General features: G+C 46.1%; 1 protein-coding gene across 6 annotated transcripts in view; it reads right to left on the bottom strand.

Moving 5' to 3' along the window:
* PTPN9 (protein tyrosine phosphatase non-receptor type 9) overlaps window positions 1-24723 on the bottom strand; it is a 94274-nt gene that overhangs the window by 12094 nt on the left and 57457 nt on the right. For all 6 annotated transcript variants that reach the window (XM_053364490.1, XM_053364487.1, XM_053364489.1 and 3 more), the window contains 8 exons: window positions 23849-23954; window positions 18980-19090; window positions 17417-17745; window positions 12854-12947; window positions 10736-10805; window positions 7947-8025; window positions 6317-6467; window positions 4438-4645 (listed from right to left, as the gene is read on the bottom strand). In XM_053364490.1, coding sequence (XP_053220465.1) covers window positions 4438-4645; window positions 6317-6467; window positions 7947-8025; window positions 10736-10805; window positions 12854-12947; window positions 17417-17745; window positions 18980-19090; window positions 23849-23954 — 1148 coding nt within the window. The remainder of the gene's footprint in view (window positions 1-4437; window positions 4646-6316; window positions 6468-7946; window positions 8026-10735; window positions 10806-12853; window positions 12948-17416; window positions 17746-18979; window positions 19091-23848; window positions 23955-24723) is intronic.

Genomic DNA, 24723 nt, shown 5'->3' with positions numbered 1-24723 from the left:
ATTGATAAGGATATCACACACAAAAAAGGCAGAGGCATATCTACTAGGAATTCTAGATAAAGATATCCCAAAAGATTGTTGTTGTTTAGTCCTCATGGACCAGAGCACGCCAGGCACTTCTGTCTTCCACTGTCTCCCGAAGTTTGGTCAGACTCATGCTGGTAGCTTCGAGAACACTATCCAACCATCTTGTCCTCTGTCATCCCCTTCTCCTTGCGCCCTCCATCTTTCCCACCATCAGGGTCTTTTCCAGGGAGTCTTCTCTTCTCATGAGGTGGCCAAAGTATTGGAGCCTCAGCTTCACGATCTGTCCTTCCAGTGAGCACTCAGGGCTGATTTCCTTAAGAATGGATAGGTTTGATCTTTTTCCAGTCCATGGGACTCTCAAGAGTCTTCTCCAGCACCATAATTCAAAAGCATCAATTCTTCGGCGATCAGCCTTCTTTATGGTCCAGCTCTCACTTCCATACATCACTACAGGGAAAACCATAGCTTTAACTATACGGACCTTTGTTGGCAAGGTGATATCTCTTCTTTTTTAGATGCTCTCTAGGTTTGTCATTGCTTTTCTCCCAAGAAGCAGGCATCTTTTAATTTCGTGGCTGCTGACACCATCTGCAGTGATCATGGAGCCCAAGAAAGTAAAATCTGTCACTCTCTCACTGCCTCCATTTCTTCCCCTTCTATTTGCCAGGAGGTGATGGGCCCAGTGGCCATGATCTTTGTTTTTTTGATGTTGAGCTTCAGACCATATTTTGCGCTCTCCTCTTTCACCCTCATTAAAAGGTTCTTTAATTCCTCCTCATTTTCTGCCATCAAGGTTGTGTCATCTGCATATCTGAGGTTGTTGATATTTCTTCCGGCAATCTTAATTCCGGCTAGGGATTCATCCAGTCCAGCCTTTCGCATGATGACTTCTGCATATAAGTTAAATAAGCAGGGAGACAATATACAGCCTTGCCGTACTCCTTTCCCAATTTTGAACCAATCAGTTGTTCCATATCCAGTTCTAACTGTAGCTTCCTATCACATATAGAGATTTCTCAGGAGACAGATGAGGTGATCAGGCACTCCCATTTCTTTAAGAACTTGCCATAGTTTGCTGTGGTTGACACAGTCAAAGGCTTTTGCATAGTCAATGAAGCAGAAGTAGATGTCTTTCTGGAACTCTCTAGCTTTCTGTATAATCCAGCACGTTTGCAATTTGGTCTCTGGTTCCTCTGCTTCTTCTAAATCCAGCTTGCACTTCTGGGAGTTCTCGGTCCACCTACTGCTTGAGCCTTCCTTGTAGAATTTTAAGCATAACCTTGCTAGCGTGTGATAAAACTAACTTATTTCTATACGCGACAACAGCAGCAAGAATTTTGATTGCTAGCTATTGGAAAGAAGACAGCATCCCAACAAAAAGAGAATGGTTGGGGAAACTTTGCGAGTACCTGGAACTAGAAAAACTGACGGATATAATAAGGAGAAAATCCAAAACTATGGTTATGAAGCAATGGGAGTTCTTAAATCATAAATGATTATTTATTTACAAAACCAGGGCTCGGCTGGTTGTGTTTAGAATAATCTTGTGTGTAATATAAAAAATACAAAGTGAGACATTAAGGAAATCCAAAGGGAAAATATGAGGAACAGAGGATCTGACGAACGGATTATTAAAAACGCGTGAGGCAAATGGTGGAAGTCTTTTAAAAAAAACACTTTATTTAAGGTAGATAAGGACAAGATGAAATTATACAATTGAATATAAATATAGATGGGAAATGGCTATGTATAGTGAATACTTATCTACTTTTAAAAATTTTCACTTATGATTTTTTTCTTTTTCTTTCTTTTTTTCTTTGTTCTTTTTTATTTTTTCTGATATCTTATCTTTCATTTCACTCCTTTATTGTGAATAGCATTTTATAGAGGTATAAATAACTGTAAATATGAAAAGAGACCAAGTATTCTCTATTTTTTTCCCTTGGTTATATGTATTTTCTTTTTCTTTTGTATTTTCTTTTGTTGTAAATATGTATGTTTTCTAATTTGTACTTAATAAATAAATATATATAAAAAAGAAGAGATGTAGGACATAATACAATGTTTGAGGATTGGGAAAGATTGTGGAAGAAAGGGGTCAAGTTCAGTGCATGTACTGTGTTAAAGGAAAATATAATGAAAATGATGTACAGATAGTATTTGACTCCTGTAAAATTAGCAAAGATATATCATAACTGTGATAATCTATGCTGGAAATGTAAAGAAAAGGAAGAAACCTTTTAAAATATGTGGTGGACCTGTCCCTTCTGGGAAAAGATTTATAATGAATTGAACAAAATGTTGAAATATACATTTATAAAGAAACCAGAGGCCTTTCTTCTTGGAATAACAGGTTTGGAATTGCCCAAGAAAGATGTTAAATTATTTTTGTATGCTACAACTGCTGCTCGAATTTTACTAGCCAAAAAGTGGAAAATGCAAGATTTACCAACGGTGGAAGAATGGCAGATGAAGAGGATGGATTTTTCAGAGCTAGCTGACCTAACCGGAAGAGTCCGCGACCAGAAGAGTCCGCGACCAGAAGGAGGAGGAGTATCAGGAAGATTAAATTAGTTAAATATGTTAAGTTAAATTAACTGGAAACAGCTTGCAGATATTTAATTGGCTTAGGATTCTATTTAAGTGATGAATTAATATGTTTAATTTCACTTTGAATTGGGCCTGGACACTAATCAGTAGCCAGTGCAGTCGGACCAGGATCGGTGTAATATGCTCAAACCGTCTTGCTCCGGAAAGCAACCTGGCTGCTGAATTTTGCACTAGCTGAAGTTTCCGAACCGTCTTCAGAGGCAGCCCTACATAGAACGCATTGCAGTAATCTAACCTTGAGGATACCAGAGCATAGACAACAGTAGTTATGCTCTCCCTGTCCAGATAGGGACATAGATGGGCCACCAGCCAAAGCTGATGGAAGGCACTCTGGGCCACTGAGACCACCTAAGCCTTGAGCGACAGCAAAGGATCCAGGAGGACCCCCAGGCTATGAATCTGCTCCTTCAGAGGAAACGTAACCCCATCAAGAGCAGGCGACCTCCCACCTATCTGGTCTAGGGAACCTCCCACCAACAGAGCCTCAGTCTTATTTGGATTGGGCTTCTGTTTCTTGGCTCTCATCCAGTCCACTACCAAGACTGGTCCAGCACTTCCACTGCCTCACCTGCAGATGTCAAGGAGAAATAGAGCTGAGTGTCATCAGCGTACTGCTGACAATGTACTCCAAACCTCCGGATAACCCCACCCAGTGGTTTCATGGAGATGTTACACAACATGGGGGATAGAACTGAGCCCTGCAGAAGCCTACATTGAAGGTTCAACAGGGCTGAAAAGCACTCCCCAAGTAACACCCTCTGGGAACGACCATCCAAGTAGGACTGGAACCACTGCAAAGCGGTGCCACCCCTCCCTAGTTCAGAGAGTCGCTCCAGATACCATGGTCAATGGTACTGAAAGCTGCTGAGAGGTCAAGAAGAATTAACACGGACATGTTTCCCTTGTCTGTCTCTCAATAGACGTCATCATACAGGGTGACCAAAGCAGTTTCTGTGACAAAACCAGGCCAAACCCCAATTGAAATGGATCCAGAAAATCAATTTCTTCCCAAAGTGCCTGGATCTGGTCTGCGACCACTCACTCCAGAACCTTGCCCAGGAAAGGGAGATTAGCAACTGGCCAGTGTTATGGTGTTATGTTCCATTTTTGGCCTTAATTGTTTAAAAACAATTAAGAACATCTAAAAACAGCCACACAGCCTTAAGATTAATTTCCAGGTTGCTGGAGGAACAGTACCTGCTGCCGTCAAATGCCTGGGTGAACAGGAATGCTTTGAAATCCTGGCTGAATGTTAATAAGGAAAAAGCTGGGACACACCGTGCCTGGGAAAGCCTCATTCCACAAATGAGGAGCCACCACGGAAAAGGCCCCATCACTGGTCAACGTCAACCAGTCACTAAGGCTGCAGGCAGATTTCTTTCTCCACCTTTCCATTAAAAAAAGCTAAAGCTAAAGGACCCCTGACAAGTCAAGTCCAGTCGCAGACGACTCTGGGGTTGTGGCGCTCATCTCGCTTTATAGGCCAAGGGAGCTGCGTTTGTCCGCAGACAGTTTTTCCAGGTCATGTGGCCAGCATGACTAAGCCACTTCTGGCAAACCAGAGCAGCTCATGGAAACGCCATTTACCTTCCCGCCGGAGTGGTACCTATTTAGCTACTTGCACTTTGATGTGCTTTCGAACAGCTAGATGGGCAGGAACTGGGACTGGGCAACGGGAGCTCACCCTGTCGCAGGGATTCGAATCATCGACCTTCTGATCGGCAAGCCCAAGAGGCTCAGTGGTTTAAACCACAGCGCCACCCGCGTCCACTGAAAGCTTCTTTGTCTTGGCATCCTTACCTGTCCTGCCAATGCCAGCACTGCAATGCACCACAATAGGTGGCCCACCAGGATGGCCTTTGTAGCGTGGCCCCAAGGCACTGACAGCCACCCTCTGCTGATGTTTGACAGCCCCCAGGAAGTCGATGAGAGTTGCTGCTGAGGACGGGACACCATAGTCAGGCCAGCTCACATACTGGAAGTGGGTCACCAGTCGCCTTTCGCGGCTCTGTGGATGGAAGAATGGCGGAAAGGGGAGAAAGGAATGGACCCCACTCTTGCCTGTCCTTTCTCTTATGCCTGTCCCTTTACCTGGACATGCCCCCCCCCATTTCTCACCCCTCTTCTCCTTAGATCAGCAGTGATTGCTTCCTGGAAGGGTCACAATTACTTCACAGGTTGACATAAGCAACAGGCCCCAACTGTATACGCATAATGGGAACCCCAAGTAAATATATTTGAAAGTGTTTGTTTGTTTGTTTATTATTTATTTTAATGCATTCCTATCCCACCTTTTCCTCCAAGGAGTTCAAGGTGGCATACATGGTTCTCCCTCTCCTCATTTAACCCCCACAACAACCCTGTGAGGCAGGTTAGGCTGAAAGTGAGTGACTGGCCCAAGGTCACCCAGTGAGATTAATTGCAGAGCGGGGATTTGAACCCGCGTCTTCCAAGTCTTAGAGCAGCACTCTAACTGCTAAGTCACACTGACTCTCTATGGAGACAATGGCTGCTGAGCAATCAGGGCTCTATTAAATGTTCTCTGTGCACTCAGGCAAAGGCTCTTGTGCTGGCTGACTAAGGAGTTGCAATGTTGCACAACAGTTTAATCAAATGCAAGAGCAGCACTGGGGAAAACTATTTTGTGCAACAGATTGCACAATCTGTTGTGCCACAAAGTTGCCAGCAAGCCACTTACACATTGTCTTGCGAAACAACGTTCCACTGGCAAGTATGCACTATTGCCACATGAATTTAACTCAACACTAAAGAGGGGATGAGTGCCGCACCCCATAGTCAAATTCGACTGGACTTAACTGTCCAGGGGTCCTTTACCTTACCTTTACATTGGCTACAGCCCAAAGAAACACAAAATGTAACTATCAAGATTTCCAGACACTGGAGACTCAGTTCTGCATAGCTTCTGGTCACCACAGAAAAGGCAGAATCAAAGGTGCAAAATAAGTGAAAGCACCCAACTTTTCAGTATTTATTCAGAATGCAGAACCTGGCCTTCCTTGCTGCTGAATTCAGGCTAATTTGGCCCAGAATTCTGAGAGGCCTTGCATAAAGTGCGTATGCTGTGCCCTCGGCCTCCCAGTGACACTTGCGAGTAGGCCCAACAGTTGACTGTCCACAAGGCGTTTTACTCTGCTTTATCAGTAGGAATATTCTCCAGCTGGATACACTGCAGATTCACTGATCAACATATCTAATGTTCACAATGTCCAACATGAATCAGACATTACACACATTGTCCATTTATAGAGTTCCCTGTGTCTGTATTAGGAACACAAACATTCTCAGGATAGTCTGTCCAGGATTCCAGGCAGGGAGGAGTCTCTCCCAACCCTGCCTGGAGTGATTGAACCTGGGAGCTTTTGCTTGCAAAACAGATGCTCTGCCACTCAGCTATGGCCCTTCTCACCAGGAGCAAGTTGCTCCCTAGCAGCCCGCCTTGGTGCTGGGACAACCGACCTGCCTTGTCTTGTGGGGCTCTTCCTCAGGACCAGAACACAATACTGCCTTAGGCAGTGTTTCTCAAACTTGGGTCTCCAGCTGTTGTTGTACTACCATCATCCCTGACCACTGGTGCTGCTAGCTAGGGATCATGGGAGTTGTAGTGTAACAATAGCTGAAGACTCAAGTTTGAGAAATACTTAGAGAAATTTGTGGTTACCTCAAAGTTGTAGATCTCCAGAATGGTTTTCTTGTAATGGTTGAGGTTCTCTATTCCCAGATTGCTGACCGTCAGGTTTCCATAGCAAGTCTGGAAGTCTTTCTCCAATGGCCAGTATTGGCCACACTTCCGTCTGCCTCCTTCTTCCAGCCTTGAACACAAGAAAGGGAAGTTGAAGGGCTAACCGATATAATCAGAAGTCCACACTGAAGAAAGACTCCATGTTTCCTGTGAATGACATCTGCATATCTACCAGGCCAAGTTCAAGCAGTTTGCAGAGGGTCCCTTCCAACTTTACAGTTCAAGGATTTGAATGGTTCTATGGAATTTGTGTGTGTGCTTTTGAGTAATCCTGGTGTATATTTTGCTCTAGGAGGCTTAGTTTGGTCATAATCGAGTGTACATGTCAGGGAAGAGTTAGAGTTAGAAGATTCCAGTTTCCCAGAGGGAGAAAGCATTCCCCAAGGAGGGGAGGAGAGCAGTGTATTGAAGAGAAGAGAGCAACAGGAACAACAGGGAGGGACCGGCTGTTCCCAGGAAAGGCAAGGGTTAAGTTCTAGCTCAGATTCGGAGGAGGGAAGATACAAGCCAGCTCTAGCCAGGAGGTTAGAAAAAAGAGCGGGAAAACGAAGGGAAAGGCGCCTTCGCCATTTTGAAGGTGGTTGGTCATGGAGAAGCAGAGCTCAGAAGGTATCTGAAAGAAGTGACTCTGAGGAATAATATTTAAGAACCGTTTATAAGAATGTTTTGTTAATACGCAATAAAAAGTTTTATAAAAGAACAAGAAGCATTTGTGTGGTGATCTGAAGAGGACAACGACCAGTCCTGACAGTACACTTCTAGAGTTAATGCTAAATACTTTGCTTCTGGTCAAGGAGCCACCATGAACATTTCTGTCCTGGGCTTTTTAGCCTTGTCTACCCATGTCCTATGGGACGCGGGTGGTGCTGTGGGTTAAACCACAGAGCCTAGGACTTGCCGATCAGAAGGTCAGCGGTTCGAATCCCCACAACGGGGTGAGCTCCTGTTGCTCGGTCCCTGCTCCTGCCCACCTAGCAGTTCAAAAGCACGTCAAAGTGCAAGTAGATAAATAGGTACCGCTCCGGCGTTTTTGTGCACTGCTCTGGTTCGCCAGAAGCGGCTTAGTCATGCTGGCCACATGACCCAGAAGCTGTACGCTGGCTCCCTGGGCCAGCAAAGCGAGATGAGTGCCGAAACCCCAGAGTCGGTCACAACTGGACCTAATGGTCAGGGGTCCCCTTTACCTTTACCTACCCATGTCCTATCTGAAGCCAAAGGGGCACATTGGTTGCCAGATGTGAATTTTTTTCAGTTCTCCCACCCATTACTTAGTTTATTGTAGATTTTGATTCCTGAATGTTTTAAAGCATCCTTTTTTACTGATGACTTTCTTGTTTTTTCTCTTTGTAAACCGCTCTGAGGATTTTCTTTCTTTTCTTTTTAACAATCAAGCCATGTATATACTTCATGAAATAAATAAGTAAGTGGGCACCTGAACCTCTGAGCCCACAAATGGCAGGTGGTCAGTTAGTGGGGCACCTGTGCCTCTCCCAGTTCCAAGGCAGAGTGCAGGTGCAGAAAGAAGGTGTGGCTCTGCCTGAACACTCACCTCGTAGTCATGACTATCACCAGCACATTTTGCTCCCACACCATGCGCCAGAAGTCACCATATGTGTTCTCTAACGGCCCTGAAGAGAAGCAGCAGCACAGACAGACACAGATTAAGAAGGGAAAGGAACTGAAGGCCTCCTATTTCTCCTCCGAGGAGTTCCAGGTGATGCAGATGTTCTCCCTCCCCTCATTCATCTTCCCAGCAGCCCTGTGAGGTAGACGAGGCTGAGAGAAGATGGCTGGCCCAAGGTCTTCTGCCAGGCTCCATGGTTGTGTGGGGATGCAAACCATGGTTTCCCAGGTCCCATCTAAAGCCACTAGACCTCATTTAAAGGTTTAACGTAAGGATTCATTCTCCCTGGCATTTCCCCTTCAAAGGACTCTCAGCTCATGAAGCTTTGCTGCCAGCCAGAGAGCCCTGGACTGGGCGGAACAACAGCCTGGCTTGCTAAAACCCAGCTTCAGACAACTCCTCAACCCATGGTTAACTTGCTAAATGCATTCCCACCAAATAAGTACCGTAAGATGTGGTGAGAAAACTGCGGCAACAGTCATCGTCTTAGGGGTCTTTTCCAAAGTATTCCAAGAAGCCCATGGGCAAAAGGGTGCCCTGCTGGAATCCTTGAACTCCAGCTCCCATCACCCCCAGCCCACACGACCTATGATGGGATGATGGGCGTTGTAGTCCAGCAACATCTGGAGGCCCGCAGCTTCCCCAACCTCTGGTTCAAGCCCATTGGCCAAGAGAGCTAAAACTGAAGCTCTCACCTTGGGAGGTCCTGGATGGTGATGGGACAGGGGGGACCTGTGGCCCTCCAAATGTCACTGGACTACAGCTCTCATCATCCCTGACCGCTGGCCATGTTGGTTTGGTGCTAATGGGAGTTGGAAGTGTTGAATGGTTTATTTAAATATTAAGGTTCATTATTGTTTCACAAGATGTGTATCTCTTTAAAGGCCAGAGTAAATATCATGACCTAGTTTTATAGCTGTGAAGCAGTATAGCAGGTGCTGTTAAGTTGTGTTAACTACCCTGGTGAATGGGTCATACTTACAGATTTAATGTAAGAGGAGTTTTTGTTTTTGTAATTAAAGCCAAGCAAAATATATTTTTGCATTTCTTCATTGTTTCCTGAACGTGTGGTCTCCCCAGCACACTTTCTGCAGTGCAATTAATCTGCTAAATATGCAACAGGAAGTTCAACCACATCTGGAGGGCCACATGTTCCCTATCTCTGCATTGAGATGCTGGGGGCACAGCTAGCTCCATTGAGGAGCTGGACAGGGGAGTGGTGGGCTGGGTAGTGCTGCCTGTCCTGGAATACCAGTTACTGGGGATCCCAAGCACACGAGGAAGTGCTGGATCAGCTCCAGGGCCCATCTAACCCAGCACCCTGTTCTCCCAGAATCCTCTGGGAAACCTGCAAGCAGGATTGGAGCACAAGAGCCCTCTCCCCCTCCTGAGGTTTCCAGCAACTGGATCCAAAAACATTATTCCCTCTGGCCAGGGCAGCAGAGCAGAGCACCTCTTCCATGAATTTGTCCAACCCCCTTTTGAAGCCAGCTGGCGAGGGGGTCATCACTGCCTTCTGCAGCAGTAAGTTCCCACAGGTTACCTATGCACTGTATGAAGAAGGACTTTATCTTACCTGTCCTTAATTTTCTAACATTCAGATTTCTTTGTTGTCTATGAGTGTTACAAGAGAGGAGAGGGGGGAAATTCTCTATTCACTTTCTCTATGCCATGCCTCATTTTATAAGCTTCTCTCGCAACACCTCTTACTGGCCTTTCTTCTAAACTAAGAAGTCCCAAATGCTGCCAGCTTTCCTCATGGTGGAGTCACTCCATCTCATGATCCTTTCACTTGCCCTCTTCTGCATGTCTCCAAACTCCACAATATCCATTTTTAGGTGGCGTGACCAGAACTGTACACAGCAAAGCTCTGAACACCTTGGAGTGGGGGGCAGAACTCACTGGAAAGGCACCCTAGGAAGGTGCAGAGAGGCCTCACCTCAGAAGGGATATTGTAGGGATGGAAAAGGTTCAGCAAAGGGCCGCCAAAAAGATCAAGGAGAATGGAGAAATCCCTTTGAGAAGAAAGATTACATCTGGGACATTTTAGTTCAGGAAAAATTCTGAGCAAGGTATACAATGGCAGGTGCATAAGGTTATGCATGGGGAAAGCAGAAAAATAGTTTATTTATCCTAATGTTAGAACTTGGAGGCAGCCAATGAAGCTGAACGATGGAAGCACAGTGCCAAACCATGGAATTCCATGAAATGATGTTGGATTATTGTTTATCTCTTCAAAAATTCTATAAATAAAATTAATAATAAAAAGGAATTCGCTCTCACAAGAGGCCGTGATGGCCCCCAACTTGGGTGGTTTTAAAAGGCGATCAGACAGATTCATGGAAGAGAACAGCAATCAGTGGCTCCTGTCTGCAAAGCCTTCTGCTGCCTCCATGGTCAAAAGGAACAGGCCTCTGCGTGCCGGTTCCTGGGACTCACCAGCCAGGAGAGTGATGTTGCACTCCAGTCCTGCTCCTGAGCTTCCAAGGGGCATCTGGTCGGCCACCATGAGAAGCAGGACACTGGATTAGGCGGGACTTTCGTCTGATCCAGCCAGGCTCTTCTAATTTGAATCTCAGCTTGTGATGGAAAGTGCCACCACTGCTTCCTCTGCAACACGGTCTCTGCAGGAATGCAGTGGCTGCCCGCCCACCCACCCTGCTCCCCTGGCCAGATCACCACCCCAAACACCGATGTGCCCAGGGCCTCCCTACCTTGGGTGCCAATGTATGCATTCCTCTGCTTGTAGCCATCCATGAAACTGGCGTTGATGTAATCTGTCAGCTGGAGAGACGCAACAGGAAAGGTCACCCTGACAGATAGGCCAAAGCAGTGACACCCAAGCAGAGGCACACCATAACACCCTTGGGGGGCGCATGAGTATGTGCAGGGGAGAAAAGGGGGGGGCAACAGCCCATGGCTTTCCTCCTGCACCACTGCATGCCAAAGGCTAAATTGGGCCCAATTCTACGCAGGAAGGAGAAATGCTCCAGAGGGAGGGTTGGAGGGAAACCCGCAGCGATTTAGGGGGTACCCAGGGAAAGGAGAGGGAGGAGAAGTTTTGTTGCACCATCTAAAATGCTTTTGCTAGTGGAGCTGCTTGGTTCGAGACAGTCTGTTGTCTATGAATACATGAACTGGATTAAAAAGCTGCCTTCTTTCAGGCAGAACCTGGTTGGCCCTGTAACCAAGGGCACTTGACTCAGACTGGCAGCGGCTGTTGAGGAAGAGAACATCTTTCGTCTCACCTGATGGTTCTTCTATCTGGAGATGCTGGGGATTGAACCTGGGACCTTTTGCATGCAAAGCAGCTGCTCTACCACTAAGCTCTGAGCCCTTGCCCTAAGCTGTTGTTGGTGTAGCACAATATCATCTCTCTGAATGACAGCCCTTCCCCATTAGCTACTTCCTGACTCTGCATACTGCTTCTGGAGGGTTGCCTGGAAATGTAGAACTCATGTAAATGAACATGAGAGCGGTGAGACCTGGCTGAATTCCCCACTCAGTCACAAAGCTCACAAGGCGATCTTGGGCTCATTGCTGTTCATCTGCTTTACCATCCTGACAGAGTATAATGGCGGTGGAACCAAACACTAAGTAAGCTGTCCAGAATTCCTTGGACAACACAAACGTGGAAGAGAAATGTCTTTAAAAAACAGGGGTGCCATTTCCACAAATGTCATCTGCTCACATTGATTGCAAGCACAGAATTTGTGGGAGGGTTTTTTGGGGGTGGGAAGCATGGCACAAGAACCCCAATTTCTGGCTTGCATTTACTTTGAATAATGATATGCATTTTTCGAACTTTCTGCATGAAGAAACTGACCTCTCTGCTCTGAGTCAGTGCAGACAATAGCACTCTCCCAAACTTGGTGCCCCCCAGATGATCTTTGGTTCCAGCTCCCATCAGCCCCAGCCAGCAGGACCACTTAGGAAGCATGATGGGAGTTGTAGCCCAGCATCCTGTCCTATTGGAATGTGTTCTATGTGGGGCTACCTTTGAAGGTGGCTTGGAAACTGCAGTTGGTGCAAAAATTGGGGGCCAGGCTGCTCACTGGAGCACAAAATATAATAAATAATAATAATAATAATAATAATAATAATAATAAATATTATTTATACCCCACACATCTGGCTGGGTCTCTTCAGCCACTCTGGGCAGCTTCCAACAAAATATTAAACTTTTATTAGTAGTCCATCAAACATTAAAAGCTTCCCTAAACAGGGCTACCTTCAGATGTGTTCTAAAAATCTGGTAGTTGTTTATATCTTTGACATCTGATGGGAGGGTGTTCCACAGGGCAGGTGCCACTACCGAGAACGCCCCCTGCAACTTGGTTTCTCCCAGTGAGGGAAACGCCAGAAGGCCCTCGGCGCTGGACCTCAGTGTCCGGGCAGAATGATGGGGGTGGAGATGCTCCTTCAACCCAAGCCTGACTGCACTGGCTCCCAATTCAGAGTGCTGGTTTTGACCTATGGAGCCTTCTGCTGCTCATGAACCCAATACCTCCAAGACTGATTCTCCCCCTATGAACTGGCCCAGACCTTGGGATCATTATGCAAGGCCCTTCTTCACCTTCAATCTCTGGCCTCCTTTACTTTGTAGGCCGTTTGAATTCTATGTTTTAAAATCAGGATTGACCTTTACTATTGTGCGTTTTATTCATTTAGATTTTGTAAGTTAGTTTGAGTTACCCTTGGGGGAAAAAGAGTGATCAATAAATATAGCCAATAAATACCAGAGGGAACCAGATTGTGGAAGGCTGAGCTAGACCGACAGTCCGATTCAATACAAGTCAGCTTTGCAGAGCCAAAACTCTCAGCCAGCTTACCTCTGGATAGCTGAATTGCTTGGACAGCTTCACCCTCGTTTGGTCAAGGCACGGCACATCCCCATATCTGTTCTTCTCCTGGTTGAAGGGAGACCTGTGGCAAGCAAGAGCAGGCACAGTGAGTACAACACAAGGAGATGGGGAACCTGGCCTTGTGGGGCCTCTGGATTAAAGAAGACACACACACACAAACTCAGGGACATACAAGGAAGCTGAGTGTTGGAAGATTTAGGACGGATAAAAGGGAAGTCCTTCCTCAGGCAAGAGGCAGTGGAGGCCGTCTGTCTAGGCAGCTTTAAAAGAGGATTTGACAAATCCTTGGAGGAGAGGCTATTGGGGGCCACAGTGGCTCTGCCCCGCCTCCGCAAGGCTTCTCAATGGCAGTTGCTGAAGACCACAGGAGGGGAGGGCTGCTCTTGGGCTCAAATCCTGCTTGTGGGTTTCCCCCAGAGAGGCATCTGGCTGGACACTGTGAGAACAGGAGGCTGGACGTGATGGGCCGTGGAGCTGAACCGACAGGCTCCTCTTATGTTCTTCAATATGGATCTCTTGGAGAGCTTAATTCCTGTGCACATTGCCGCATGGGATAAATTTCCCCAGTGTACCTGAAAAATGACAGGATACACCCTGACACTGACCACAGTCAAGAGCTGGTTTGATTGTTCTCTGAGCCAACCACCTGGTGCTCTGCAGGCCACAAACAAGGCTACAAGTGATTGCCAAAGATATTTTTTTTATATATGACTGACAATATGGACTTAGTTGATATTTGGAGAATTAGAAACCCTATGGGAAGAGAGGGAACCTTCTTCTCTGAGGCCAAAATGACATGGACAAGAATTGACCAAATTTGGGTAACTAGAGGGCTGGTTCCAAAGACCAGAAAGGTGGAAATCTGCCCTAAAATCTGCTCCGACCATAATGCTATGAAGATGGAAATGAAACTAACACCATCTGGTTCCTTCAGATGGAGGATGAATGACACATTGTTTAGGAATGAAGAAGTGACTAAGAAGGCCCAAAAAACTTTGAGAGACTATTTTGAGATAAATATGAATACCACAGTAGAAAAAAGAGCAATTTGGGATGCAAGTAAAGCGGTCATGAGAGGATTTTTGATACAACAGAATGTGATCCAAAAAAGAGCCCAAAATGAGAAAAAAGATAAGATCTTGGAGAAAATAAAGGAAGGAGAGAAGAAACTGAGAGCGAAGCCAAAATTGCAGGAGATTCTGAAAGAGATAAAGTTACATCAAGTACAATATATGAAAATGATAAATCAGGAAATAGAATGGAAAATTAAACAGATGAGACAAAAGACATTTGAATCGGCAAATAAATGTGGAAAACTATTGGCTTGGCAAATGAAAAAAAGACAGAAACTTATCACTATTACAAATTTGGAAGTAGAAGGGAAGAATATACTGAATCCAGTGGAGATTAGAAAATGTTTTCAGAGGTATTTTAAACAACTATATACACAGGAAACTCAAATGGACATAGACAGTTTTTTGAAAATAAATGGGCTACAAAAAATCTCTCAAGAAAACAAGTTAATGTTGAATTACAAAATAGCCGAGCAAGAGATAGAAGGGGCCATCCAGAATATGCAATTGGGTAAATCCCCAGGACCGGACGGTTTGACTTCAAGATACTACAGAACCTTGAAAGAATGGATAATACAGCCTTTAAAGGAAGTGTGTAATGAAATATTGGAAGGGGAAAAGGCACCAGAGTCGTGGAAGGAAGCTTATATTACACTTATACCGAAAACAGAGTCTGAGAAGACACAGCTTAAGAATTACCGCCCCATATCTTTGCTTAACGTGGATTATAAAATTTTTGCAGACATTTTGGCTAAGAGACTAAAAAAGGTATTAGTAGAAGAAATTCATAAAGACCAAGCTGGCTTTCTCCCGGGTAGACACTTATCTGACAACACGAGGAACATAATTAATATTTTAGAAAAGTTACAAGTGAATATTAATACTAAAGCAGTTTTGATATTTGTGGACGCGGAGAAAGCCTTTGATAATATTTCCTAGAGTTTTATGAAGAAAAATTTACAGGGGATGGGGGTTGGTCAAGGGTTTGAAAACGGTATAGGGGCAATTTATTCAGAACAAAAGGCTAAATTAATTGTGAATAATGTAGTGACGGAAGAATTTAAGATAGAGAAAGGAACACGACAAGGTTGCCCAATCTCTCCATTGCTTTTTATATCGGTCCTGGAAGTTCTTTTAAACATGATTAGAAGGGACCAAACAGTTAAAGGAATACAAGTTGGGGCTAAACAGTACAAACTGAAAGCATTTGCTGATGATTTGGTATTGACACTACAGGAGCCAGAATCTAGTACTAAAAGGGTACTGGAATTGATTCAAGAATTTGGACATGTAGCAGGATTTAAGTTGAATAAGATGAAAACCAAAGTCCTAGAGAAAAATTTAACAGTGATGGAGAGAGAAAGGTTTCAGAAGGAGACAGGGTTAACATTGGTTAAGAAAGTTAAATACCTAGGGGTTATTTATGACTGTCAAGAATGTGAAACTGTTTAAGGATAACTATGAAAAATGTTGGATGGAAGTGAAAAAGGATTTAGAAATATGGTCAAACTTGAAGCTATCATTGCTAGGCCGAATTGCTGCGATAAAGATGAATGTATTGCCAAGGATGTTGTTTTTGTTTCAAACACTGCAAATATTAGATAAAATGGAGTGTTTCAAGAAGTGGCAGAGAGATATCTCTAGATTTGTCTGGCAGGGCAAGAAACCTCGAATAAAATTTAAGATATTAACTGACGCTAAGGAAAGAGGTGGATTTGCCCTGCCAGACTTAAAACTTTATTATGAATCAGCCGCTTTTTGCTGGCTGAGAGAATGGATGCTTCTTGAGAACACTGATGTGTTGCACTTAGAAGGCTTTAATAATGTCTTTGGGTGGCATGCGTATCTGTGGTATGATAAGGTCAAAGCACATAAAGCGTTTAAAAACCATATTGTCAGAAAAGCACTGTTTAATGTTTGGATAAGATATAAGGATTTGCTTGAGAATAAAACCCCAAGGTGGCTGTCACCAATGGAAGCGAAGGCTCAGAAAAAGCTCAATATGGAGGCTAAATGGCCGAAATAATTGGGAAATTTTGGAACAAGAGGGAGACAGATTAAAACTGCAGAGTTTTGAAAAATTAAAAAATAGAGTGCGAGATTGGCTTCATTATTATCAGATAATGGAGGCATATAATTTGGATAAAAAAATTGGCTTCCAGGTGGAAAAATCAAAATTGGAAACAGAACTGTTAAGACTCCAAAACTAAGAATTTGTCAAGAATGTATAATTTGCTGTTGAAATGGAATACTCAGGATGAAACGGTGAAATCTGTTATGATTAAATGGGCACAAGATGTTGGACATAACATTATGATGGCTGACTGGGAACAGTTATGGACCACAGGTATGAAGTTCACGGCATGTAATGCCTTAAGAGAGAATATAATGAAAATGATATACAGGTGGTACATGACACCAGTCAAGCTTGCGAAAATTTATCACTTGCCCGATAATAAATGTTGGAAATGTAAAGAGACTGACGGTACATTCTTTCACCTTTGGTGGACATGCCCAAGGATTAAGGCTTTCTGGGAGATGATCTATAACGAAATGAAAAAGGTATTTAAATATACCTTTCTGAAGAAACCAGAGGCCTTTCTCCTGGGCATGGTCGGCCAATTGGTGCAAAAGAAGGACAGAACTTTCTTTATGTATGCCACAACAGCAGCAAGAATACTTATTGCAAAGTATTGGAAGACACAAGATCTACCCACTCTGGAAGAATGGCAGATGAAGGTGAGAGACTATATGGAACTGGCGGAAATGACTGGCAGAATCCGAGACCAGGGAGAAGAGTCGGTGGAGGAAGATTGGAAGAAATTTAAAGACTATCTACAGAAACACTGTAAAATTAATGAATGTTAGAATGATGTTGGAATGAATCTATGTGATTTTAGCAAAAATGTAACAAAGATTTAAGAAAAATAGACTGTTAATTGGTGAAAGGAGGGAAAGTAAACTTATATTAAGATCAAGATAAATTTTCAGGATAAAAATTTGAAGAGAGGGAAAGGATTTGCTGAAATGGATAATTGACTTAGAATACAAAAAAGGGAGGTGTGAGGAGGTCAGGGAAACAAGCAAATGAAAGACAAGTTATGGGAAGGTTCGATTTGTTTTTTTTCCTTTCTTCTTTTTTTTAATTGTTTCTATTTTTCTGTTTTTTATTGTGATGTGTTGTTTTGCTATTGTTTAATCTGGTGTTTCTTCTTTTTTCTTTTTGTAACCTTAAAACTTCAATAAATACTATTTCTTTAAAAAAATACAAGTGAAGACCTAAGAAATGTTGCAGAAATTGGATGAAACTGGACATTGGGTGGGGCAAGGAAAGGGGAGTTTCTCTTCCCAAGACTGCGGAATCCTATGGGTGCTCCCCTGGCAAGGGGCACCAGGAGCAATCACCCTCCCCCTTCTGCCACACCTCTTGCCCCCAGTGCCACACTTGAACCCTTACAAGGAGAAGGCAAATGTTCCTGCCGGGCTCCTGCGCCGGATGCCTTCGTACTCCTCATAGATGCCCCGCTTCTGCTTCTGGGTGACGTGCTCCAGCACCTCCTGCACCGTCATGGCCTTTGGCCCCGGCGTGTGCACCGAGCCGTTGTCCCGGGGGGATGCCAGTGGCACCAGAATCAGCTCATCAAGGGGGTCCGGGTGGCCGTTCTGCTGTGGGAGGAACCTGCAGTTCCAGCTGAGGGGATCTAGTTTGAGGGATCCGCCCAGGTACTCGGGGAGACACTCTTGGGGCAGGTGCTCCTTCAGCTCAGACATCTTCACCATCTGGACCTACAAGAGAGGGGGCAGGTGGAAAGGGAGGCACAGCAAAACATGAAGCCTCCGCTGCACTCTGTGTGGGGCTGCCCTGGAAGGTGAGTTGGACACAACTAAACAACAACAACAAAATGCAGCAGTCAGGTGATGGCATTGCTTGCCAGTTTGTTTCCAGGCCCAATTCAAGGTGCTCAGGTGGGTGTTTAAAGCCATAAATTACTCAGCCCCCCTGCCCCCCCGCATACCTGAAAACTGCCTCCTCCCCCACAAAACCTCCTACAAGGTGCTGAGATTGACAGAGGGGGCCCTTCTAGTTGTTTCCTCATCCTCACAGGCACGGTGGGGAGGGGAGACTGGGAGAGAGCCTTCTCTGAGGTGGCCCCTAAGTTGTGGGAGACCCTTCCCACAGAGGTGCACCTGGCACCTTCATTACATACCACATTTTTGGCTCCATAAGACAAACTTTTTCCCTCCTAAAAAGTAAGGGGAAATGTGTGGGCGTCTTATGGAGCGAATGCAGGCAGGAGGCTCTGCTCAGCGCTCCCTTTAAAGAGCCGCGTGGAGCGTTTGTTTAAAAGCCCCCAAGATCCACACACACGCTCCGCGTGGCTCTATAAAGGGAGTGCGGCTCTTGGGGGCTTTTCCCTGAGGAGGGAGAAGGAACTGACAGACTGTCCTCTGTCCCTTCCCACACCTCCCGGAAAAGCCAGCAAGAGCCGCTGCCAGGCTCTGCTCAACGCTTCCTTGTAAGGGCTCCCTTTCGTCCCTCATCCCGCTTTGCTGGGAGGCAGCAGAAGAGGCGCTGCACAGCTCTTGCTCTTGCTCTGCTGGCTTCCCAGTGAAGCGGGAGGAGGGACGGAAGGGTTTAAAGCAAGAAAAGCGAGAGCCGCTTACATGCTCTGCGCAGAATATATTTTTTTCTTGCTTTCCCTCTCTAAAAACTAGGTGTGTCTTATGGAGCGAAAAATACGGTAGCTTCCGGCGAACATTGAAGATGCACCTCTTTATCTTGGCTTGTGACACTTGAGGTGCATATTTTTGGATCCCACCTTATTTCAGCTATTGCAAGTTGTTTTAAACTGTTTTTAATACTGTGTTTTGATTGTTGCAACTTGCCCTAGGAGCTTAGGGGAAAGGGCGGACAATAACTAATAACAACAGTAATAGTAACAACAGTAGCAGTAGGAAGAAGGAGGAGGAGGAGGAGGAGCAGCACGATGGAGATGGTGAACGGTGGAGGCCCACTCACCCTTTCCCGGAGTTTCTCTTTAAGCAGCAGGCTGATGATGGAGTATGGAACTCGGAACCACATAGGAGCACCCACAATGAATACCTTCTTGAGACGGGCTGGGAAGGCTCCCTGAGAAGAGGCAGGGAAGAACAGTTTGGAGGAGGAAATTTATGTTTCTGAATCGCTATCAGCATTATCCATGACAGGGAGCCACTTGACGCACACACGAGGTTTCTGGAGAAGCCTATTGATGGCTATGGCCCAACAGCTCTGCCCTGCCTGACCTATAGACAGAGAAAGTGATGCCTGTGAGGACCAGCTGCTGAGCATCGCAAGGGGACAGAATTGTGATCTTGCGCTCCAGCCCTGCTTGCGGACTTCCCCCAGAGAGGCATCTGGCTGGCCACTGGATGGGCCACAGGGACCTGATCCAGCAGGTGCTTCTTATGAGGCAGAGGCCAATTGTTTATGTTTTTTTCCAGAGTCAGCCCAAGACATCTGGCTGCCTCAGGCAAAGGACCAAATCAAATCTGCCTGCCATGTGCAGAATCTGAAACTTACCTCAGGTGTATCCTCTAGCACACCTGAGGGGAGCAGGCCGCTTTACCGAGGGGAGGGGGCCAACAAGCCGCACCACCATACGACTCTGTCTTCCCAAGGAGATGGATTGCCGGGGGCTCAGCTGCTCCCCTCCAGCAGCTGCTGCCTGAAGTGTCAAAGGCTCACTCAGCCTTATTGCAGGACTATAACTCACTCTAGTCTGACTTGAGAGTAAGCCCACTGAAATTAATGGGCACAACTTAGTCTCCTTAACTGCAATCGGTCTACCCTGAGAAGAACTTAGTTGGAGACAGCCATATAACATTTCAGCCAATGCCTCAAAGTGCTGGTCCAAGAGGAAGGATTTCCACAGGTGTCTCGGAAAGTCGGGCAACTGGCTTGAGCGCCAGCAGCCAAACGGGAATCAATCTGGATTGTGAGCAAGACAGCAACACCCTCTTGCCAACCTTTTTGCTTTCTCCTCCTGTGGCCAACAGAGGGAGACCCAAGTATATGCAAAGATGGCAAAGTGAGGTTTCAGGGCTCCACAGAAGATGAAGAGAAACCTGGAAGGCAATTTTGCAGTCCCTTTGCAACTCCTCCCTCCCTGGCAAACCAACAAGAGAATTTTGTTGGGGGGAGGTTGTGGTTATTGTCACTGCTTTACATGCAGAGAAAAGTTCCCTCCCCAACAGCATTTCCAGGTGTGGCCGGGAGAGAGTCCAGTCTGAAACCCTGGAAAGCTGCTGTCGGTCAGTGTAGGCAATACTGAGCTAGATGGAACAATGGTTTGACTCAGTAAAAGGCCGTTGCTCTTTGCATTTTTGTTGTGAAACAATGAACTAAATAAAAAGGAGTCCTAACAGGGGGTGGGGAGAGAACACATTTCCGCTGCACGGTCTTCCTATTCGGGCTTAAGGGACAGAGAGAGTTTCCATGACATAGGCTCCGATTGCGAACAAGCACTCCACTGCTCCAGGGTAATTAACTGACTCACTTTTAATTGGATGAACATATTTATGGAACCTCAAATGCTCTTTTTTATTTATATTAGTTTAATTTTGGGTTTTTTTGTTTTTTAAAAAAGGTCAATTAAGTAGAGGAAATGGTTGCTTCTGACTTTTCTGGGAAATGGCTTCAAATGCCTTGACTGAACCGCAGGGACTGCTGTCATCCTGTCCAAGGTGATGACCTCTTTGGTTCTGCATTTGTGTTCCATATCTGTGATTTGCCAATTCACCAGCATCTCATCAGCCAGTTGGTGGATTGTGTTCCATGTTAGCCCCACTCAGACTAGACCCATTTAAAAATGACAGGCATGACTGTTCAATAGGCCTAGTCTGGGTACAGCCTTTATTGGATACATCCCCAGTGCTTTAGGCCTTAGTGGATAAACTTGCTTAAATTAAGTACAGTGGTACCTTGGTTCTCGAACTTAATCCATTCCGAAGTCCATTCGACTCCCAAAATGGTTTGAAAACCAAGATGAGGCTTCCGATTGACTGCAGGAGCTTCCTGCACTCAATTGGAAGCCATGGAAGCCACATTGGATGCTCGGCTTCTGAAAAACGTTCACAAACCAGAGCACTCACTTCCGGGTTTGAGGTGTTCGGGAGCCGATTTGTTTAGCAGCCTAGCTGTTCGACTACCAAGGTACCATTGTATGTCCCTTTCTCCAGTTTATGAGGGACCATCCAAAAGGCATGACTAGGTATCTTGGTATTCCAGTGCAGGTGAAAACATCCTCTGCACCACACTGATGTCACTGGGCAAGAGAGGAGAGCTCTCCCACTTCAAAAGTGAAATACCAACAGGATTTTTTTTAAAAAGTAGGCACCTTCTAAGAGTAACATGCTTAAGAGTGTAAATCAACAAGGAAATGTTGCACCATTTGGGACTTTTTAGTCCCAAGAGAAAAGGGAGGTAAGGGAGGCAACATGAGAGAAGTCTATAAAAAGATCAATGACAGGGAGAAAGAGCAGAGAGAAAAGTTTTTCTCCCTCTCCCATAACATTAAAACATGTGGACAGCCAATACATCTTAAGGTTGGAAGATTCAGGGGGCATTAAAAAAGAACTTGGGACAGCTTTAAAAAAGTATTAGACCCATTCATGGAGGAGCAGGCTCTCAATGGCTACTAGCCAGGAGGGTTCTGCTCCTTCTCCTGGCCAGAGGGAATAATGCTTCTGAATGCTGATTGCTGGAGACCACAGGCGGGGAGGGGGCTCTTGGGCCTGGGTCCTGCTTGTGCGTTTCCTGCAGCCATCTGATGGCTGCTGTGGGAACAAGATGCTAGATGGGATGGGCCATGGGCCTCATCCAGAAGGCTCTCCTTATGTTCTTAATCATACAGAATCTTTGATACCTTACCTCTTGGCATAGCTGTCAACTGTCCCTTATTTGGCGGGAAACTCCCTTATCCCAGTGCCGTGTCCCGCTGCTGTCCCTTATTTATGATGTCCCTTAAATTTCCCGGGTTTCAAAGGAAGCAGCTCTTCTCCCTCTCTCCCTCCCTGCCGGCCAGGGAGGAGGGAGGCTCCAACTGTGTTGCTTGGCTGCTCGGCTCGCCCCCCTCCAGCCTCCTCTCACCAGCCTCGGCCCCCGGGAGCCCCGGGCCCTTCTGCCGCCATCCTCCTTGCAGCTGCCAAACTGAGTGTCTCTGCCTGGGGCCTCCCCTCTGCCTGTCGCCGCCACTGCTCCCGCTAGGCTGTACTGCGGCTGTGCCACCGAAGGACCCGGATGAGATGGGCAGCCTGGTGTGCCCTATGAATTGCTGAGGAGCCTTGAAAGGAGAGCGAGGGCAACCATAGAGAAAGCAGTTCAGAGAGAGGAGAAGGAGGAGGAGGTGGAGGCACGGGCAGGTGTTCCAAGGGCTAACCATAGAGGGGGAAAGCGGAGGAAGGACCGCAAGCGCTTCTCCCATAGATTTGTAGTGGTAGACTAGCATAGATGGTCTGATCTGCGGGTTTACTTCGGGCGCTATTTCCCCCCCCCTTCCTCCTGCCCCGCCTGATGGAACTGAGAGCTGCAGATGGAGCACGAGAGAAAAGATACAGAACTGCAGCAGCATCTTCGTAGCTTGGACTTTGTTTTGTGCAAAAAGTGGTTGCTGCTTGTAGTTATTTAATTGCAGTGTTTCATCAGCTGGTGTCTTGAGCAGCAACCTCTGGAAACGAAGGGCTAAAAACCGGCGCTGCTCTCCAAAATTATTTTGCCCCTTTTAACTTTGCATTTCAGCTGGCTGACTAAAATCCCTTATTTTGGCTGCTGATCCCTTATTTTTAAGGCTGCTGGCCCCTTATTTTTGAGGCTGCCGGTCCCTTATTTTCAAATCTGTAAGTTGACAGCTATGCCTCTTGGCTGCTACTATTATGGCTCTTCCTGCCACCATTATCCACATTTATAGCCCACCTTTACTCTAAAGAACTGATGGTGGCACACCAGGTTCCCTGCCCCTCCCAACAACCCTGTGAGGTAGGTTAGGCTGTGAGGCTGCGACTGCCCCAAGGTCACCCAGGGAGCTCTCTGATCGAGCAGGTATTTGAACCCTGGTCTCCCAGGTCTTTATCCAATGGTCTAACCACTAGACATGCTGGCTACTGACAGAAGGACCACCCGACTCCCAGGCCCATCACCCTTTAAGCCTTTAAGAGCAGCATCACAGCCTTCCTCCAGCTGCTTCCCCCTCCCAAGGTAGGCAAGGGGGAGGCCAGAGACAAGGTCAGTCCGGCCCATCCGGGTGGCCTCCAGTTGCTGTTGGACCACAGCTCCCATCAGCCACATCCAGCATGACCACTGCAAAGGCTGATGGGACTTGTAGTGCAACAACGTCTGGAGGGACATCGCAGGCTGAGGAAGACCCAATCCTCGTGGCTACTTTGCCATCTTTCCGAGCCAAGAGCCACCTTGACAGCTACCCCATTTATTTACTCCGTAAAATGCCCCATTCCTGATGCCTCCCCTCATGCCATAATGTTAGGCAAACCAAGGGGAACCTCCGCAATGAGAGGGAGGACAGAACTCCAAGCGACTCCAGGATCCATCCAGGATCCATCCTTGGCCTCCTTCCCACAGCCCTTGACAAGCAATTGCTTAAGGCTTCTGGGCAGGGAGCCAGCGAGAATGAGAGAGGGGAAAGGGGGGTGACAGAAAGAGAAGGGGGGCAGGACAGAGAGAGAGAGAGAGAAGGGGGTCCTGCCTACTGGGGTGGGTGACCCAGTCCACCACTGGTTTCATCCCTGCCCATAGCCAGCACACAGCCGCTGGTAGGGATCAACCCCACAGGAGTGCAGCCCTTGGCAGAAACAGAGGTTGCCCCCCCCCGACACCAATGGCCCTTCCTTTTACCTTCAGAAGGTTCAGGATTTTCTTGCTGAGATCCAGCTCAAAGTTGGTATAGTGGGAGCCTGCCATGTCATATATAAATACCAGGCCATTTCGCTGAGTTTCGAAGCTGGCAGGGGGTAGAAAAGAGAAAGTGTGCACAAATTAGGACTTTGGTAACAGCCCAACAGCATATCCATTGTATAGGAATGAGGACAGAAATGGAAAAATCAGCAGAACCTGAGATGTTTAGGGTGCTGCTTATAGGTTTCTAAAATGACACCTGGTGAATAGGGAGATGTTCTCCCACTCTCATTCCATGAGAGCTCAGGGTCCTCCCATGTTTGGCAGAGAGAAAAGGAAGTATTTCTGCAAACAGCCCAGGATTAATTGATAGGAATCTTCATTGCCAGAGGTTAAGGTGAGGGCAACCAACTCAGAAGGCTTTAAAAGGAGGTAAGACCAATCCATGAAGGAGGAGAGGTCTGTCATTGGCCATTAAGTCATGATTACTACATTGAACCTCCAGGATCAGAGGCAGCAGATGACTGAATACCCTTTGGAGGAAAGTAACAGGGAGAGATCGCTGATGAATCATGTCCTGCTTGTGGCCTTCGCAAGAAGCATCTTGTTGGCCACCATGAGAGACAGGACAAGATGGGCTTTTGGTCCTTGTGATCCTTGAGATCATAAACCAGTCAATGTTAAGTATTTTAATTTAACAGGATAAAGTATGTGCTTAACTATTTGACTGAAGTTATCCAGAATTAACATGCACTCTTCTTCATGACAGAAGTTTATAAAATTATGCATTGCAAGGAGAAAGGGATGGAGGAAAGTTTCTCTCTCTCTCTTATAACATTGAAATTTGTGGGCTTCCAGCTGAATGTTGGGAGATT

This window comes from Podarcis raffonei, chromosome 14, assembly GCF_027172205.1.
Source record: "Podarcis raffonei isolate rPodRaf1 chromosome 14, rPodRaf1.pri, whole genome shotgun sequence".
NCBI lineage: Eukaryota > Metazoa > Chordata > Lepidosauria > Squamata > Lacertidae > Podarcis > Podarcis raffonei.
This window is presented reverse-complemented; position numbering and strand designations above follow the sequence as displayed.